The sequence below is a fragment of the Acanthochromis polyacanthus genome, chromosome 4, assembly GCF_021347895.1.
Source record: "Acanthochromis polyacanthus isolate Apoly-LR-REF ecotype Palm Island chromosome 4, KAUST_Apoly_ChrSc, whole genome shotgun sequence".
Lineage (NCBI taxonomy): Eukaryota > Metazoa > Chordata > Actinopteri > Pomacentridae > Acanthochromis > Acanthochromis polyacanthus.
In genome coordinates this window covers 22,761,566-22,778,523 of record NC_067116.1, presented here as the reverse complement: position 1 = coordinate 22,778,523, position 16,958 = coordinate 22,761,566, and the positions used below count along the sequence as shown (strand labels likewise).

The 16,958-nt window shown below is 39.5% G+C and overlaps 2 protein-coding genes and 1 long non-coding RNA gene across 6 annotated transcripts in view; 1 reads left to right on the top strand and 2 right to left on the bottom strand.

Moving 5' to 3' along the window:
- The first annotated feature begins 1,975 nt into the window (after positions 1-1,975).
- On the top strand, positions 1,976-6,954 carry ifi30b (IFI30 lysosomal thiol reductase b). Its single transcript, XM_022211834.2, has 7 exons — positions 1,976-2,316; positions 3,590-3,778; positions 3,922-3,993; positions 4,068-4,160; positions 5,919-6,071; positions 6,387-6,455; positions 6,736-6,954. The coding sequence occupies exons 1-7, from the start codon at positions 2,176-2,178 to the stop codon at positions 6,793-6,795; spliced, it is 777 nt and encodes a 258-aa protein (XP_022067526.1). The 5' UTR covers positions 1,976-2,175; the 3' UTR covers positions 6,796-6,954.
- On the bottom strand, positions 3,676-6,030 carry LOC127533605 (uncharacterized). The gene is made up of 3 exons (XR_007941368.1): positions 5,826-6,030; positions 3,894-3,967; positions 3,676-3,812 (listed from the first exon to the last, which is right to left on the bottom strand). It is a non-coding gene; the product is annotated as an uncharacterized LOC127533605 (long non-coding RNA).
- Positions 6,955-7,025: 71 nt separating the features above from the next.
- LOC110963451 (cAMP-specific 3',5'-cyclic phosphodiesterase 4D-like) overlaps positions 7,026-16,958 on the bottom strand; it is a 90,270-nt gene continuing 80,337 nt past the window's right edge. For all 4 annotated transcript variants that reach the window (XM_022211831.2, XM_022211832.2, XM_022211833.2 and 1 more), the window contains 5 exons: positions 16,840-16,939; positions 15,863-16,017; positions 14,976-15,098; positions 13,505-13,687; positions 7,026-12,545 (listed from right to left, as the gene is read on the bottom strand). In XM_022211831.2, the coding sequence (XP_022067523.2) occupies positions 11,967-12,545; positions 13,505-13,687; positions 14,976-15,098; positions 15,863-16,017; positions 16,840-16,939 (1,140 nt within the window). In that variant the 3' untranslated portion in view covers positions 7,026-11,966. The remainder of the gene's footprint in view (positions 12,546-13,504; positions 13,688-14,975; positions 15,099-15,862; positions 16,018-16,839; positions 16,940-16,958) is intronic.

Below are 16,958 nucleotides of genomic sequence, written 5' to 3'. Positions count from 1 at the left end.
CCATGAGAGCTTGACTTTGATTAACTTTGCCTCTAATTCGGTAGCAATGGGCAAAGTCAAGCGAAACCTAATTTCCAACTTTGAGCAACCGATTCACGTTTATTCCCAGCATTTTAATGATGTCAAAGTGTGTTAGACATTGAAGGGAAACCTTTTATACTGTCTGAAGCCCACTTTGATATCTGTATCATCTTTATTATTTTAGCAATAACAGTAAAAAGGGTAGATCTCACTGCTTTTTTGTTCTGCATCTCAACCACATTAGACCAGGTCCAGATCTAAATGCACTCCATGTAAACTGGTCAAATCTTGACCAGACTGTCCCACAGAGGACACAGACTATTAAAAACACAGTACCCGATTAGTAAAAGCTTCATTTTGTTCCTTACCATGTTGAGTGCTATGAGATAGCATATGTTGTGAATTGGTGCTGTATATAACAATTGCACTGAATTTATTAAATATACAAAAATACAAAAGAGCGAGTTTTCTGTTGTTTTTTCACCTCACTGGGACCAAATTAAACCAGATTCAGTTCTAAAACAGGTCAAATCTGAACTACATAATGCCAGTTACTATGAAGATTCTATAAAACACAGTTTCTGATATGCGAAATCTTTTCTCAATGTGTGTGAATGTAAACATTTTGATTATGTACCGTTATTTTAGAACTGAACCTCCAAATGTGGTCGACATACCAAAAAAGGCAGTAAAATCGTACTTAAAAAAAAAAAAAAACAGAATAAATGTTTTACAAATAAGAAGCTGTTTTAAAATATTCTTTACACAATTAAAGTAAAAGTTTCACAAATTTAAAAGTGGGTTTCATAGAGCATCATAGTTTTACCGAAAATTTTACAAAATTAAAATGCGGATGTGAGAACGCTTAGAAAAAAAGGCCTAAAGTTTGCCTTTAACTATCAACTCAGAACTGCTAAGGGAAAGTAAATCAGCCTTAGTTCATGCACTTGAAAGGATTTTTCTGGATAGTGGACCACTTCACTGACCTGAAGAATAACTATCTTAACAGCCAGATGAGCAGACAGTAAGCATTTTTTTATGTTCTGCTGTCCATGTTCCTCACATCTAATCCTGCTGAATTCCCTCCATCACAGACGGGTCAGTGGAGCTAATATAGTGTTTATGGGGTCAGCTTCATCTTACACGGTGCAAATGTTAGCTCCCTCATATCTTAGCTGTCGGTTGTCGTTGTTATGGAACATATGTTCAGTGCTAGCTTAGGTGGAACCCGTTAGCTTACTTACCAGCATTGTAGTGTTTTGCTACTGGTCGTACGATTGTCTAGCAGGTAACTACTTAAAAATACAGCTATATGTGTTGTCAGTGAAGTCCCCCGAAACAACACAAGTCATTAAACCTCGATTTACGTTTGTAACAGAACTTCTACAACAGGAAATTCATTAAACCCACCTGATGGATTCAAGATGTGGCGCGTCTTCTCGCCTCCACTCACAAAGTTTAACAGACTCGCCTTTTCCTTCCTTGAAAAACTAATACACGTTCAAACAGTTTTGTGTTTACACTTAGTTAATATCATTCTAACGTAAAAATATTGAACACTATCATATCAAAGGCGATAACGTGATAATTAAGGTGGGATAATTACAACTCCCATAAGCCTTTGCGTCGCAACTTCAGGAGTCAGGGTTCAAGTTATTAATTTTAATTGTTTATTTATTAGACCAATTATGTGTTAGTGCAATAGAAACGAGACGATGCTGCATTCTGTTTCACTCATGTGCGACTACAAGAAGGTAACCTGGGCACTATTATTTTTAATTGCCCCCTGGGGACAAATAAAGTTTTCAGAATCTCAGTGTTACAAGATTTACAACCACTGTTGGACTGTTACAGTAACAGTTTGTGTTTTTCTTTTCAACGCGCGTATTTTCATAAATGGTAAGAGTTAGTGATTAAAATACGCCAGTTAATCCTAATTTTAAACGGTAAGATGTTATTTATTATTGTTTTTCTGTCATTTACGGTGCCAGAAACAGGATTGTCCTAGGTTCGTGAAGGCAGCAACGGTTTAAATGACACCTGGTGTTAATAAGCGGAAGATCGCGCTGATAAGACGGACTGGACGAGGAGCAGCTTCAGTCTTCTCTGTCCTCCTTCCTCACTGCACTGTGGGCTCTCCGGCTGACTCTGAACATGAAGCTGTCTGGGCTGCTGGCTGCGTTTTTGCTGTTCCGTACTTACCGGACATGTTTCGGGATGTCTCATCCCAAACCGGCCTGTCGGTATCCCCCGTCACAGTGGTGTCGCTCACTGGAAATAGCGTTGGAGTGTAAGGTGAGTCACCTTAAAGGCTCTTTGTCGTTTATTTTCACATTATCTCAGTTTGAAACCAGTCGATGTAGAAACTAGACAAGGTTTAAGTAAAAGTTTTCTATTTACTAGCATGTAGCTTCACTTATTGTTGGCTTAAATTTAAACTATTCCTTAAAGTGTTGCAGCTATAAACACTTTTTTGTCGCAACCTGTGTTTTTGGTCTAATTAGTTCCGTTTTATTCAAGGTAGAATGTGCAATGATCTTATCAATACATTAAGTACTCGGCTCAGTTGTCTTTATGTGAGGAAAATATAAATTATTTTAAGAGCACTGAAAGAGAGAAGAATTTTATATTTCTGACAGTTGTTTATTTTAATATCAATGGTATCATTGGGTGTTGTTTTTCGGTACAGAAGATTGTTTTCAGTGGAGTTCAGAAAGTTCCTGGTCTGGCCCTAAATGAGAGTCATGCTTCAGAAATTGAACACCAGAGGTTCCTCATGTGATCACATAAACCCTTAATCACCTTAATCAGTTTAAAGATGAACTATGGACAGTCAAAGCCAAAACTGGAGTACTCTTTATTTTCTTTTAAACATTAGGAACTTCATGCCTTGTAATTCTATAATTAACTGTGCTGCTCTAACTAAAGAGTGTAGCGTTTCCATTCATTCGTTTAATCCTGTTGTATCATTATTGTTTGTTTTCCTGTGTAAAGAAAATGCCTACTGCAGGTCACCAGAGTTTACAGTTAGGGCAAAAAGAAAAAAAGACTCCTATTTGAGAGTTTTCTTAATCCAATTTGTATGTTTATTACAAATTCAATTTAGTTTTTAAAAAATGGAACGGTTTTAAAAGAATAATGCCCTTAGACAAAATGGAGCTCTGGTGCCATTTAAATACCATGTTTGGATAGATATAAATCATACCCTCTTTTTCATGGCATGCTTGTGAAAATGAGTGAGGTTTGATTTTGTAGAAGAATCAGCTTAAAGGGAGAATCACTGCTCAAGTTTTATTTTTTTTTAAAAATCTTTTCACGCTAGAATCCATTTTATTTTCAATAAACAAGAAAAAAAGGTTCTAGATGCAGATATATTGAAGTTTCTAGGGGATCAAGGAACATATATTTGAGCTTACCAGAAAGACCACGATGTCTTTTCTGAGCTTATATTTGAGTGTACTTCAACAGGAAATCTTTAAAACTTGTGCCAAACATTTGTTTGGCTTCATGGTTAACGATAAAAATGTAAATTTACAGCTCTTGCTTTTTTTCCCCCCTCATTGTGTAGGTTCATAAGCAGTGTATGGAGCTGAATGCCATTCGGCCCAACCAGACTGTTCCTCCGGTATCCATCACTCTGTACTATGAGAGCATGTGTCCAGACTGCAGACTGTTCATTACCCAGCAGCTGTTCCCCACCTGGATGATGCTGCAGGACATCATGGCCGTCACTCTGGTGCCTTATGGGAACGCTCAGGTGGGATATTCTGGCCTCTGTTTATGCATAGCAGCTGTAAAATAGAAATAAGACGTGATGTTGTAGAAACTGACACTTTTGACCGAGAACATTTAGACTACGATAAACCACTAACATCCTGCACACGCCTCCATCTCTTGTAGGAATTTCCATCAGCAAATTCACCCTTCAGTTGTCAGCACGGAGAGCCTGAGTGCAGAGGAAACATGATTGAGGTTTGCAAGTGAACTCCTTAAGCTTTGTGTCATAATGGACATGCAAAGATTTTCTTATTTAATCTCTTCTTTAGGCCTGCATCATCCATTTAACTGGGCCCTCGGCTGCATTTCACATAATCTACTGCATGGAGTCGTCTGCAGATGTTCTCAGTGCTGCACAGCCTGTGAGTAACAAAGTTGTCCTTATTTGGATAGTTTTGGTTATTACTCCATGTCGGGTCTACCTCTCTTTCAGTTCAAAGGACACGAGGACAACTCTATTCAGGATTCTAACTTTTTATTTTCCTTTTAGTTGGTTGGTCACAGCATTTCAATAGCAATAGGTTGTAAACCTTTAAAGACAGGGGGGGGGGGGGAAATCAACATTTTAGTAAAGCTTAGACATTTAACAGAACAGGTATATAGTCTATATTTTTACTTTAAACTCAAAATGAAACCTCTTAATTCAAACTCTCTTAGCATAAAATCAAATAAGCAAATGCTATCATTCACCAATACAACAGCAGTTAACATAAACTTGACCATATCAAGAAAGATTTTTAAACACCATGAAAGCAAACAAACATTCAACTAACGATTGGCATCTTTGGGCTGAATCCATGAGTGGACTTGGATCTCCTTTGTTCTTTTCCTTACTTTCTCCTCTGAAGGTTATTTGAATGGCTGAGCTCTCTTCAGTCTTTCCCAGGTGCTCTAGATCAGTTATCACTGATCACCTCTTTTCTGCTACTGGTGCATTCTGGGAAGTGTAGTTTTCAGTCCCATGTCCTGTGATTCAGCTCAACACTCAAATTATTGTAATTTCCTGTTTTTGTTGAATGCACGACCTGCTGGTCACAGCTTTATGGGAGGCAACCCATGCAATGAGTTTTAAACAAGTTAACAGTTTAACTGGATCTAAACTAAATTACTAGCATGTGAAAACGAAGGCAAGCATATCCAAACAATCTAATGCAGCTGGCCACACCCAGTTGCAGGATGTTGAATTAGCAAATGGCTCTGGTTTTTACTTCTCATTACAAGATAAATGTTGTTTGTGCAATGACTATAATCTGACATGGTCAGCATTCAGATTGACTTCCTAGAGGCTTTGCCCCATGTTCATTCTGAGCAATACTGCCTGGATAAACTAATTTGGAGGTGGGAGTTGTCAGCTGCTACTTTAACAAATGTATTGTTGGTGCACAAATTATTCAGTTCAACTACATAAATGCCTTGATTACCAAATCAGTGGTCCAATAAAAATCTAGATGCCATGTATTACAGACATTATGTATACTTCTCAGTAATATAGTGCCTCAACTCACTTTGTCAGAATCTCATGACGTGGAAATTAAAGCTGGGTGCCTTTTCAATCTTCAAGACCACAGTCATACAATGTCAGACAAAACGCATGCATCAAGATGAATGCATAAAAGATAAACTGCATCATGTAGAAGATTCACAGACTTCAGATGTTTAGACTCCTATCTGCCATCCTAGCCCTGTTAAGAAGAGATTTGATTGGTGAATTCATTCTGCAACATTACAGTGACTCCAAAGAGTCATCAAGAACTGTCATCAGCTACAAGAATAAGAAATTCTGCAGCAGGTGGTATGAACAGCTCCTGTGAAGTACATTAATAATCCTGTGTTCTAGGGTACCAACTGACATTTTTGCACAGTTGTGTGTGTGTGTGTGTATATATCAGAACCAGAGTGAAGGTGTCTTTTCTTGGTTGTACATTCAGACAAGTTCCCATTTTTGCCATATTTCTACTGGTTGTGAACCTGCACAGATATTCTAAACATTGAACTGGTTTATTCATTCTGGTGTAACTCGGACTCACCTGAAGGAAATAAAATGACAACTCTTGCTTGTCATGTACTGGCTCTTTTGTATCTGATTGTACGCTGTTACTACCTCTGTGTTGTCGCCTCAGTGTCTCCAGCTGTACGCTCCCTCCGTCTCCTGGTCCACTGTTGACTCCTGTGTGGAAGGAGATCTGGGATACCAGCTGATGCACAAAAATGCTGTCATGACCAGAGCTCTGAACCCTGCCCACACATTCGTCCCCTGGGTCACCGTCAATGGGGTAATAAAAACAAACAAAACACAAGTGGATCTCTGGACTATGGCTTTATGTTGTTAGAAGTAAAGAAATAGGAGTTTTGCAGCTGGAGTTTCTACAACAGTTTCTGTGGATGCAGATAGAATCTCTTTTGGGTTAGAAAAGTTAAAATTCCTGAGAATGCGAAGTAAAGATGAAAGTTTGGTTAAAATGTAAAACTAAGTGACTCATCAAACTGTACAAGTGAACGTCTCGTGACTATTGCAAATGGAGGAAATAATCAGGGATTACAGAATAAACATAATGTTGCACATAATTAATGATTACAAATTGTTACAGGAATACACAGAAGAGAATGAAGACAAGGTGATGTCCTCCCTTTTCCAACTGGTTTGTCAGCTGTACAAGGTTAGGAACTTTTTGTTGCTGTTACTTTGAGATACGAGTTTGAATACAGGGGGGAAAAAAATCATTTTTTGGATTTGTGAGGAATTTTCAGTCATTTTTAACAAGCATCTTAGCAAAAAAGCTTAAACTTTTTCACATTTCAACATTACATTAAAATCTCACAATGCCTTTCAGTGCAGAAATCTTATGTTGTTTCAGCAGCACTGTCACCTAAATGTTTTTCTACTTGGTGAATGGATATTTTCTGTACAGAGTGTAATTCTGTGATTTGTGTCAACAGGGCGTGAAGCCTCCAGCCTGCACTGGAGCTGCGGTCCGACTGAACAGAAGCTTCTGCTGAACCAAACAATATGTGTGTGTGTGTTCTGCAGGCAAAACGGTGAAGTATTTCATTAAAATACTTCACTATGTTTAGTGTTACAGAATATTTGTAATCAATATCAGCATATCCTGAGTTTTAGTGCCACAAAGCAGATTATTAAATTGTTCTTGTCCTGTGTTTCATGGGTTTAAATATGGATTCAATCTGAGTTGTACTACATCAAAGCATCCAAAAACATAGCCAGACGGTTGTGAATTTCCATGTAGTTTATTGGCATCTTTCACTTAAAACACCCTGAACTCCCGAGACTCTTTTGGCTTAAAATGCGAAACAAAAATATAGTTAACTTCTTTAGACAAACATTGGAGTGGCAGATGTATACATACTTGTAAAGTATACTTGATTTTTAGGCTCCAGAACATAAAATCAAATGTCCTATGTTACAGTACTTTGTCTCGACAGACACGTTTTGAAGAATAAATATCTTTTTATAGAAGTTTGCACGACACAGAGGCTGAGAAAACGAGACGGCATGAACAGTGATGGAGGCGGAATCAGCGCAACACTAACAGAGCCAAAGTAGAGACTCCTGCTCGCAACACATTTAACACTGTATGGCACTGATGTGTTCCTGTAAAGAGCCACAGTACTGTTTATAATGCAAACCTTATCCCTCACATTGAAAAACAAAAAAATCCTTCAAAAAATGACTTGGATGTTAAAAAGCATTCTACATGATGAAAATGCCATGTTCAACTTGTAAAAAGGACATTTTTCTTTAGGAGTGTCATGTTGCTTTATGTATCAGAGGAACTTTCTACCCTGATTCAGTTTGCTTTATACTAACTGGAAATGTAAAAATTCATCACTTGCTGTGCTGCAGGAGAGCGACCAGGCAGCTTACAGATGGTGTTCACAACAGACTGCAACAACATGGAGGGAAGGACTGAATTTAAATGTATCCCTTTGGCTTATAGCTGCTGTTTCAGCTCTTATTTTATTAGACATGGACACACTAGAAACTAAAACCTAGCAAGGTTTTTTTTTTTTTTTTTTTCTCTATAGTAAGAGAGCTGTTTAATCAGTGTGAAGCAGTCTGAATTACTGATTAACTATAACTAACCAATGCCAAAAAAACTTTAGCTTTCTAGAGACTGGTTTTTGTTTGGAGACATTTTTTGTATCTGTGGCAGCATTTGGAGGAGAAGCTTCACTGCAATCTACATGACCCAAAAAATTGAAAGTTATTATTATTTTTTTTTAAAGGAAGCCAAAAACACCAAGTCCTCTGTGATACTCAAGAAAAGCCTAAGAGGTTCAACTTTCTTGGCAACCAGCCTATAAGATTCTGACACATCTTGTGTGCAAGTATAAACTCTATTAAAAAAAAAAAAAACTAAGACACAGAGTGGGCCATAAGTTTCCATACATAGGAAAATGTATAATGTATATTTTCTGATGTTTCATATACCCTAGAAGATGCGTTTGACGCTATCTTTGGGGGCACGTGAAGTCTATGGTGTATCAGGTGAAGATACAAGGCATAAATCTTTTCAAAGAACGTATCACCAACGATATTACAAGCATAACTTCAACTGTGCTAATGCAAGGTCAGCAACAGTGGAAAACACGTATGAATGTGCTTTTGAAACAATGGTTATCATACAGAGCGCATTATATAAATAAAAACGGTTGTCCAACATAAAACGTTTATTTTCCTATGTATGGAAACTTCTGGCCCACCGTGAAGCTGTGGAGGTTTGCATGGCATTTTCAGCATGTGAACACGTATGTGGGTAATTTAGACACTGGAGGGAAGAAAAGTGCTATATATGAATAAACTGCAGCACCGAAATTCTGATTGGCATTTAATTGCTTTAATAAATATTTCTGCTGCTCAGATCTACTTGGAAGAAGCCTTCAATCAACTTAAAATGAGTGTTCTCTAGCTCCTGGATGTGCTCTTTCAAATCAGGTGAAGCCTGCATATCAGCAATTTTCTATTTTTTCAATATTTCAATATTTTTTCAAAACATCATAAAAATGGAAATAAAATGTCTAAGACGGTCAGCATTTCAAAAACAGCACAGTGGTCCTTTCACACAAAGCTCAAACCTCTCCTATCTCATGAAAGGCTGATCAATAAAGCTTACTAGCTGAATGAATGAAATACTGTTAGACTAGTGTTTTCTACTACTGCCTGACCAGGAGGAGCGTCATATCTTGTGTAGTGCTTGCCCACTTCCTGGTCTCTCTACCTCAGTGACGGCGACAAACACTGCTCTAGATTGAACGTGTACTTGGTACAGAAAGACATGAAAGTCATGAAACACCTGAAACTACACACATTCTCAAGTCTCAGCTATCTGATTAGGAAAAGGGCTGAACAGACTGATCCTAAGCTGCACAAAATCTATTAAAATGTCCGCTCTAAATACTGTTAACGTGTATCATCTGTAAAAACTAACACTATAAAGTTAATTAATGACTTTGATACAATCATCAGGTTAAAATCTCTAGTGTAAAAATGTACAGCATTGTAGGCTGGCAGGTGTTTGTGTGTTTTCAACACTTGTGGCACACATTTATCCCAGTCGAGCACAATCTACCAAATAAGACTGACAACCTGATGGATCACAATCTGTTTAGTTTGAACTACAGGCCATTCATTTTTGTCACCAGCTTTGAAAACTGAGGTCTTCATGATGTCTACGTCAGCATCTGTCGGCAGGGCAGGAAAACGCACCTTCTTTTTTTGGAATTATAAGATCCTGAATGATTTTGGAAGAATCAAGCAGTTGAGAATAATTTTTTCCTTGAACCTTTATCTGCCTATTTGTGCCAACTGAAATGGTGGAAAATAATCCACTGCATTGGTTAAGGCTGGCATTATTTTTTTCTTTGTTGTGAACAAAACTTCTGAAATGACCAGAACAAACAATATGTTTGCTATTTCGCTAAATCTTTGAAGGTCACAAATTTAGTGTAGTAATTCAATATGACAGCTGGACATTTTCAGCTGTAGCAAATATTCCTAAAATTGGAACAAATAATTCAGTTTTGGTAGGCTTTTTTCAGTCACAGATTCATTCACATTTGTTGAACTGCAGAGCGTCTACATCAGCAACACAGCACAGACTGAATGTTAAAAAATAACATTAATCCTAATGAAGGAACATCTGTGGCTTATTGGTGTGCTTTTATAGTTGTGGACAATGGATGTCACAAACGAGTAAGCTGCTACACAGATAATACTTCACTGTAGCACCAGTTCATTGTGTGTTTGGTCTTTTCATGGGATTTGTTGACACACACACGCGCACACACACACAACTGTTATAATCCACATTATTCTTTCATCAGAAAAAGCAGCCAGGCTCTCATTCAATTCAGGTTGAAGGTGGAGGGGGGGACACTTTTCCACAAAAATATCACATCTGCTTAAAAGTGCCTTCAGGTGTACACAGATTTCTTGTAGATTTAAAAAGTTTGTAGATGAGGACAAAAAAATCCCAGCAGGATTGAATCAACCACCTGACAGCACCAGCTCCGCCACAGTAAAGATCTGGATACATTTCAAATGAGACATCAAAACTCTTTGTACTGTACATTTAAAAGGGCTGCTATCTTCTCAGGATGCAGCACTGTCAGAAGGCACAATGTTTTTAATTTCATACCTCAGATTGTTCAGAAAATGTCGGAGGCATAAAACTGCCTCAGGAAGAAAGACGTAACTCAATCGGATTGATGTTAAAGTTGACAGAGCTGGTTGTATTAGTATTTAGTGATTCACTCTCCTTTTTAGATCTTTTTTGTGCCACAAACTAACAGAAACTCTGAACTGTTAGCTTGAGAAACTTCGATGCAAACTTTAGTGAATGTGGAACAAACAAAAGCTTAGCAAAAAGACAGACGGAGTCTTATAATTCCAACATTATGTGACCACGAGAGGGCTGAGAATTGATACCGACAGAGTCCATCAAATCCTCTGCTGAGTTTGTGAACTTGTGGTCGGGTGGTTCGTTTTTCTTGCCCTGCCTTCTGGTGCCTCTAATCAGATGTCCTGTACTGCGTTTTAGTGATCAGTAGGCCTACAGTGGGTGAAGCCCTTTGTGTGACTGAATAGAAGAGCTGAACGGCAGAAACAGTAAAGTGCTACTGCGGACTGGAGGCACCCTGATTAAAAAAATGCTTTCAAAGCACACATACACAGATGAGACCAGCAAATGTACAAGAAAGAATGGTTCAAAACTTAAAACCTGAAGCAGCGACACCATTTAAAACCATCTTGCGTTAAAAAACAAAAGCTAGTTATACAGGTGGTGTCTTTTGTGTTTTCACCAGGTGAGACTGGGGTGCAGTCTTCTTCAGTGTTCAGTTTGTTTGGTGCTACAAGCTGGTTTAAGTTTACATGATTTGATTGCTTCAGTTGCCAAATTCACTATTAAAGGGTTGAATTAATTGTAGAGAAACGCAGGTTAAACAAAATCTCCCTTTGTCTCTGGGAGGTAAAACAAACAGGAAAGACAGTTTGGGTTCAGGGGGCAGGCCGGGGTTACCCAGTACATCTGTGCTACATTAGATTTATGTTTCTCTTCATACCCTGAGGTTAAAGTCCATCGATTCTCTCGCAGCTCATCTGCATCCTGTATTTGGTAAAATGATTCATCTCTCACACCATTCTTCAACAAAGAAATCATACTCACTTATTCCAACAACGACTCAATAATTTCATATCCTAAACTAAAACTATGGTGCAAAATAATTTCCAAGACCCTGTCACACCACCGTGATCCTCAATCATCATTCATGTCCGATTATCACAGTTATTTTGGAGGAAGACATTTCCTTTGCCTTTGTTGCCTCTTGTTAGAGCACAGGCCTTGGCTCCGCTCTTCTTCCCAGTTTAAATGCAGCAGTTTTTGTCTGGGACACAAACTGAAGCTACAACAAACCAGGACAGGACACAAAGGCCTATCAGGCACCCAAAGAGAGGCTAAAACTCTTCTTCTTGCTGAAAAATAAAAACCAAACAGAGGGGGAACGTTCCTCTGTTCTCCAGAGAGGCTGTCTCCAGTGTAAAGGGACTGTGGTGATTTTACAGACATTATTGGTTAAAGGCTTGCCCTGCCTCCATCTCCACACACCCAGCACTCGTGTCTCTCAGGCGGGGCAGGTTGTGCTGGTTGTTACGTTCCCATTCTCAGACACGTCACGCCGTCGCCCTCCTGGCTCAGTTCTCTGTCCCTGTTGGTGCCCTCCCTGCCTGGGGAGGCCAGTGTCCTGTGGGGTTGGGGGCTCCGCACCGACATGCCAGCCATATTCAGGGTCCGAGAAGGATGAGGCGAGGGGGGGCGGTACCTGCTGCGGGGGTCTGGAGACAGAGAGGGGGAGGGGGAGTCCCGGTGCCTCTCCCCGCCCGATTGGAACTCCTCCTCCTGGGGGCTCTCCAGGTCAGACTCCACCTCCTCCTCATCCTCCTCCTCTTCCTCCAGAGTGAGTTCAAACTGAAACTTGTCCCCTACTCCCCCTCCTCCTCCTCCTCCACCTGTTGAAGGGAGGGCCCCTCCTGCTCCCACAGCGCCCCCTCCTGGCCCGACCTCAGCACGGTGCTCCTCGGGGCTGGAGGGCGATGGGCTGCGGGGGATCATGCTCTGGTACCACTCCCTGTTGTCCTCCAGTGTGTCCAAGATGTCCTGAGCATCAGGGTGCACCAGGTCCGCCCAGGTCTCCCACAGAGGGTGCACAATGTAGTCAATGAACCCCACCTGGTCACGAACAATAAAGTAAAGATGTCATACAGACCTATGGAAGTCTTTATACATCAGCTCAATGGATAAACAGTGTGCCAGCATTTCTACACAACTACTGTACTGTTATATCAAAAAGTTTAGCCTCATTCCATTAAATCTAAACTAGGCACACATCTAGAAAAAGCAAAAAACCCAAAATGAACAGCAGAAATGTGAAAATACAGGTGTCTTTCTACAGTTCTATCCTAAGCCATTCCCACCAACGGACGCATATGAATGTTCTTCTAATGTACACCCGATACAAGCTTGATTAAAAGCATGAAAATGTAACTATTGTAGCTGCGGGCCTTTACGATTAGCAGAATGCTAAATTATAAGCAACAATCAATAAAGGCACTCTTGGCTTGCTTACATTGTAACTCCATCAACACAGTCTCACCAACCACTACAATACGTTGATATTATAGGAAAATACAGTTAGCAAGTTGCCACGTTGTCCAGGAAAGTAACAGCAGGCTGGAAATGCTGTAGATACTGCATGAGTTCTATGAGTACACTTCACACACTTTCTTTTTCTGATAAGTTCATCGTCCTTTTCTTGGATGCTCTGCAGTGTAAGCAGCTGTTGCAGCACCTTTTCAGACACGGTTTTCCTCTTTCTACAGAAAGATGCACTAGTCTGCATTTACTGAATAGCCAATAGGAACAATGCCACCTCTCTAAAAACACCTGTGATTGGACGAAGGCTCCCATCACAAGCTTGATTTTGTAAAGATGGAGATATGTAGTTTCCTCTCTACATTTCCCTGCTTATAATATGCTAAGAGATTACTGTAAAATTCCTCCTGAATGACACCAACAAATGACTGCCAGCCCCAGCTTTAGGTTGCTAAGTTGGGAAATAACTTGCTTGATATCAAGGTAAAAGGAAATTTAAATCTTTGTTTATTTTGCTGCCTGTCACTGACTGATACCTGGCTCTTCTCTATGGAGGCGTTGTGTTTGTCACACATTGGACTGATCTCCATGCCCTTGTCTCGCTCTCTGTCTCCCTGGGTGAAGAACTCCACCATGATGCGGTCCGTCCACCGGCGGTAAAGCTCCAGCGGTTTGGTTGGGTTGCTCAGGTCGGCACAGTGGACCATGTTCTGTAGAACCTGAAGGAGAAGGACTCAGTCAGACTCAGATCCACTTTGATCCTAAATTCTCACTATAAAGAATAACCCAGAAACATCCTGTGTTCAGGTGATCTTGGTGCTTCAGCAATGATCAGCTGTGAATCGATCAGTGTGGGTGGCATTTGATGTATTTTCTCTGCAGTTTGATGCTCTGAAGTTGACCTTTTTTTGGCATGTCTGGTGATGGCACCTGTCACTGCACACCTCAGTTCACCTACTGTTTATTCTAGCAAACTGAAAATGTAAAATAGAGCATTTCCTTGGTAAAGTTTTTACAGCTGTTTTGTGTAGCTGGAAATTACACAAATTAGAATTTACAATTAAACTGATACAAAAAACAAAACAACACAGATTTGTCTGAATGAAACAGAGGATAAATGCCAGTCATTTCATGATCTTAGCATCACTTTCATTCTGTTCAGCAGATGTAATGACATTATGTGTCCAGTAGGCGGCAGCACCTTCACACAGACTGCATGGTCAAATGTGCTAACAGCTGAGTGTTCACTGCTAGCGAGATTGCAGGTTAATACAAAAAAACATCTGAGAGCCACTTCTTATTAGTTAGTCTTCACCTGGAGAAATTTAAGAAATAATTATTCAAACATTCAACATGATGCCAGATTAATGATGCTGATATACTGGATCTGACTGTTCTGTTCTGCAAAATGTTTAAAATACACCTAAAATCTGTGCTGTTCATCAGATGGTGCTGCACATGTATGTCAGATATGTGGAAATCTGTTGATCTGTCATGTAGATTGTACAATATTACTATGTTTTAATTACCTGTATGACATCACATATATACAGTGTTTACGCATTACACTAATCATTTAAACAGTGGACAAAAGAACAGTCTTTAACTTACTTAATTTAATGGTTAAATTTGGGGCAAATATTTCCAAGAGGATGCCATTTTACTGTATCTGGCCTGAACTCTGAACTTGACTAACTGACCAATCCCTGTAGATCTGACCTTCCAGTCTTGCATGAAACAAACACCACACACATTGTGGGACAGATCATTCAACAACAATAATGATGACCTGAAATTTAAATCTACATGTAACTGGAAGCCAGTGCAGGGATTTAAAAACTGAAGTAATGTATTCTCTCCTTTTGGAGTATGTCAGTGGGAAAGTGTCAGAATTCTGAATGAGCTGCAAAATGTCTAACGGTCTCATTAGGAAGGCCAGCTACCAAAGTCTTCTGTTTTGAGCTTTACACAGCCTTCAGGATGTATACCCTGATGAGTGAGTCTAACCTGGATGCGGTCTGAATAGTTGTCTAGCAGCAGGACTCCCAAACTCGTCACTTTCTTGGTCTCCACCATCGTCTTCATGTCTGCCAAGAAGTTCATGTGTTTGGACATATCTGTGGCCAGCACCTACAGACAGCAACAACAATAAACAGTGTAGTTCACTGAAATGTTTCACACGTGTGTACTGTTCCTTCAGACAACTGACACCTGTGATTAGGCAGGAAAGGATGCAGTGATAGTTTGTCTTGCAGTGTTTCAGTCACTAAATCTAACGCTGACAAAGCAAAAGCACACTGCTATACCATCGATCAGCTTCACTGCAGCAGTGCTGAGCTTAACCTGAGCTGTGTCCGGCTGCGGTTTAGTCCTGTATGACTCAGGATCACTTTCCTCAGGTTTTCTATTTCAATCTGAAGTATTTTGGTCCCTCATTAAAACTCTTATTTAACACTTTAACAGCAAAAAAATCTCAACTACCAATTTTAGCATCACCCACTGACACTGATGTGGGATTATCGAGTGTTTTCAGATTAAACAGAATTAAAGCAAAGAAAGACAAGGCATAACAGCCACTGATTAACACAACACAACATAGTACTTTTGGAATTAAGAATACTATTTATTGATTTTTGCCTGTTGCCTCTTTGACTTTCAGCTTTTGTTCGTTCTGTGCAGCTGAAGTCGGAAAAGGGAAGCTGCAACTGCCCATTGTGTAAATTTCTGTTTTTACAGACATGCATGAATATAGTTTGGAAACAGCCTTTTTCCGAAGTATCAGCAGTCTTTTAGTGCACAAAAACATAACTGCACACTACGAAAAACATATTTTAAAGTGAAAGTCCAACTAAAAATTGTATCAGTACATGAACTAAAACGTGCAGCACGCTCACCATGTCGATCACCATCTTGCGGAGGGAGTCTCTCTGTTTCTTGCTGAGGTTCTGGAAAATGTCACAGTTGTCCTCTTGGAGCAGTTTGAAGCCCACAGCGAGGTGATGGTTCTCCAGGACTGATGCGTCATTGTACATTAGCGCCAGCTCCGAACCTGGAGAAATGCAGGTTGAAAATGCTTAAAACAAAAAAAAAACTACCAACTATGAAAACAGAACAAATTGATAGATTGTCAACTTTACGATGGTCCTTTAACTACTCATTTGTGATTCAGTTGGGAAATGAACTAAATCTATGCTTAAAATCATGACATTTTGTCAAAATCCTTTTGTGCTATTTGGAAATTTGCCAAAACTAAACAGTGTACTCTACGGTTTTGTTAAATAATTCAATATTTTATGCTTGTTGGTAAAACCATAAAGCCATTAGTGGCTCAGCTGTGACCAAAAGACACATAAAAAAACTTCTTTCAGCTGAACTGTAGGCAGTGTGTTTGAGGAAAAGTATTGAAACTAATAGAAAATGTAAATGGTAAAACAGAGTCATCCGTTTTTTTCCAACATCGGTCACATCTGGGGGCACTTGGAAAATTTGTACATGTAGATTCCAGGATTTTTCAGTTCATATAAAATAAATTATCAAACAAATTCAACTTTCATTTTTGTGTTTTTTGTGTGATTTATGACATCATAACATTCTTATAATGCACAGAAGACATTTTGGAGTTCTCTGTACTGCTATCCATAGTATCCATTTTCACAGAAGTAGAAGACTTTATATGACAATGAAAAATGAACCCACAGTGAATAAAAATGTGTCATGACCAAAGAAACACCTAGAAACTGGTTGGAGCTCAGAAGGTTTATCCTAAAATCTAGTTATTTTTTTCCACAGTCTCTTCCATCTATTTAAATGTAATTCTTCTCTATTCAAGGTTCATTGTGGAAGCAAAGTACAGAGCTAGAAAGGAACCTACTGGTGTTTATGAGGAACTGGTTGGTGACTCCTGGGTGGTCGACATCGTGGATGGCACTAGCAAATAGAGCAGCCATGATCTCCAGGTCTGTGAACACCGCCTGGGGAGGTCAAAGAGGA

What these genes read in the sequence shown, in the direction of transcription:
- ifi30b (XM_022211834.2), top strand. Translation starts at nt 2,176, where the DNA reads ATGAAGCTGTCTGGGCTGCTGGCTGCGTTTTTGCTGTTCCGTACTTAC. An exon ending in GCAGAGGAAACATGATTGAG is followed by an intron (nt 3,994 to 4,067) that starts GTTTGCAAGTGA and finishes TCTCTTCTTTAG; the next exon opens with GCCTGCATCATCCATTTAAC. An exon ending in TGGTTTGTCAGCTGTACAAG is followed by an intron (nt 6,456 to 6,735) that starts GTTAGGAACTTT and finishes TTGTGTCAACAG; the next exon opens with GGCGTGAAGCCTCCAGCCTG.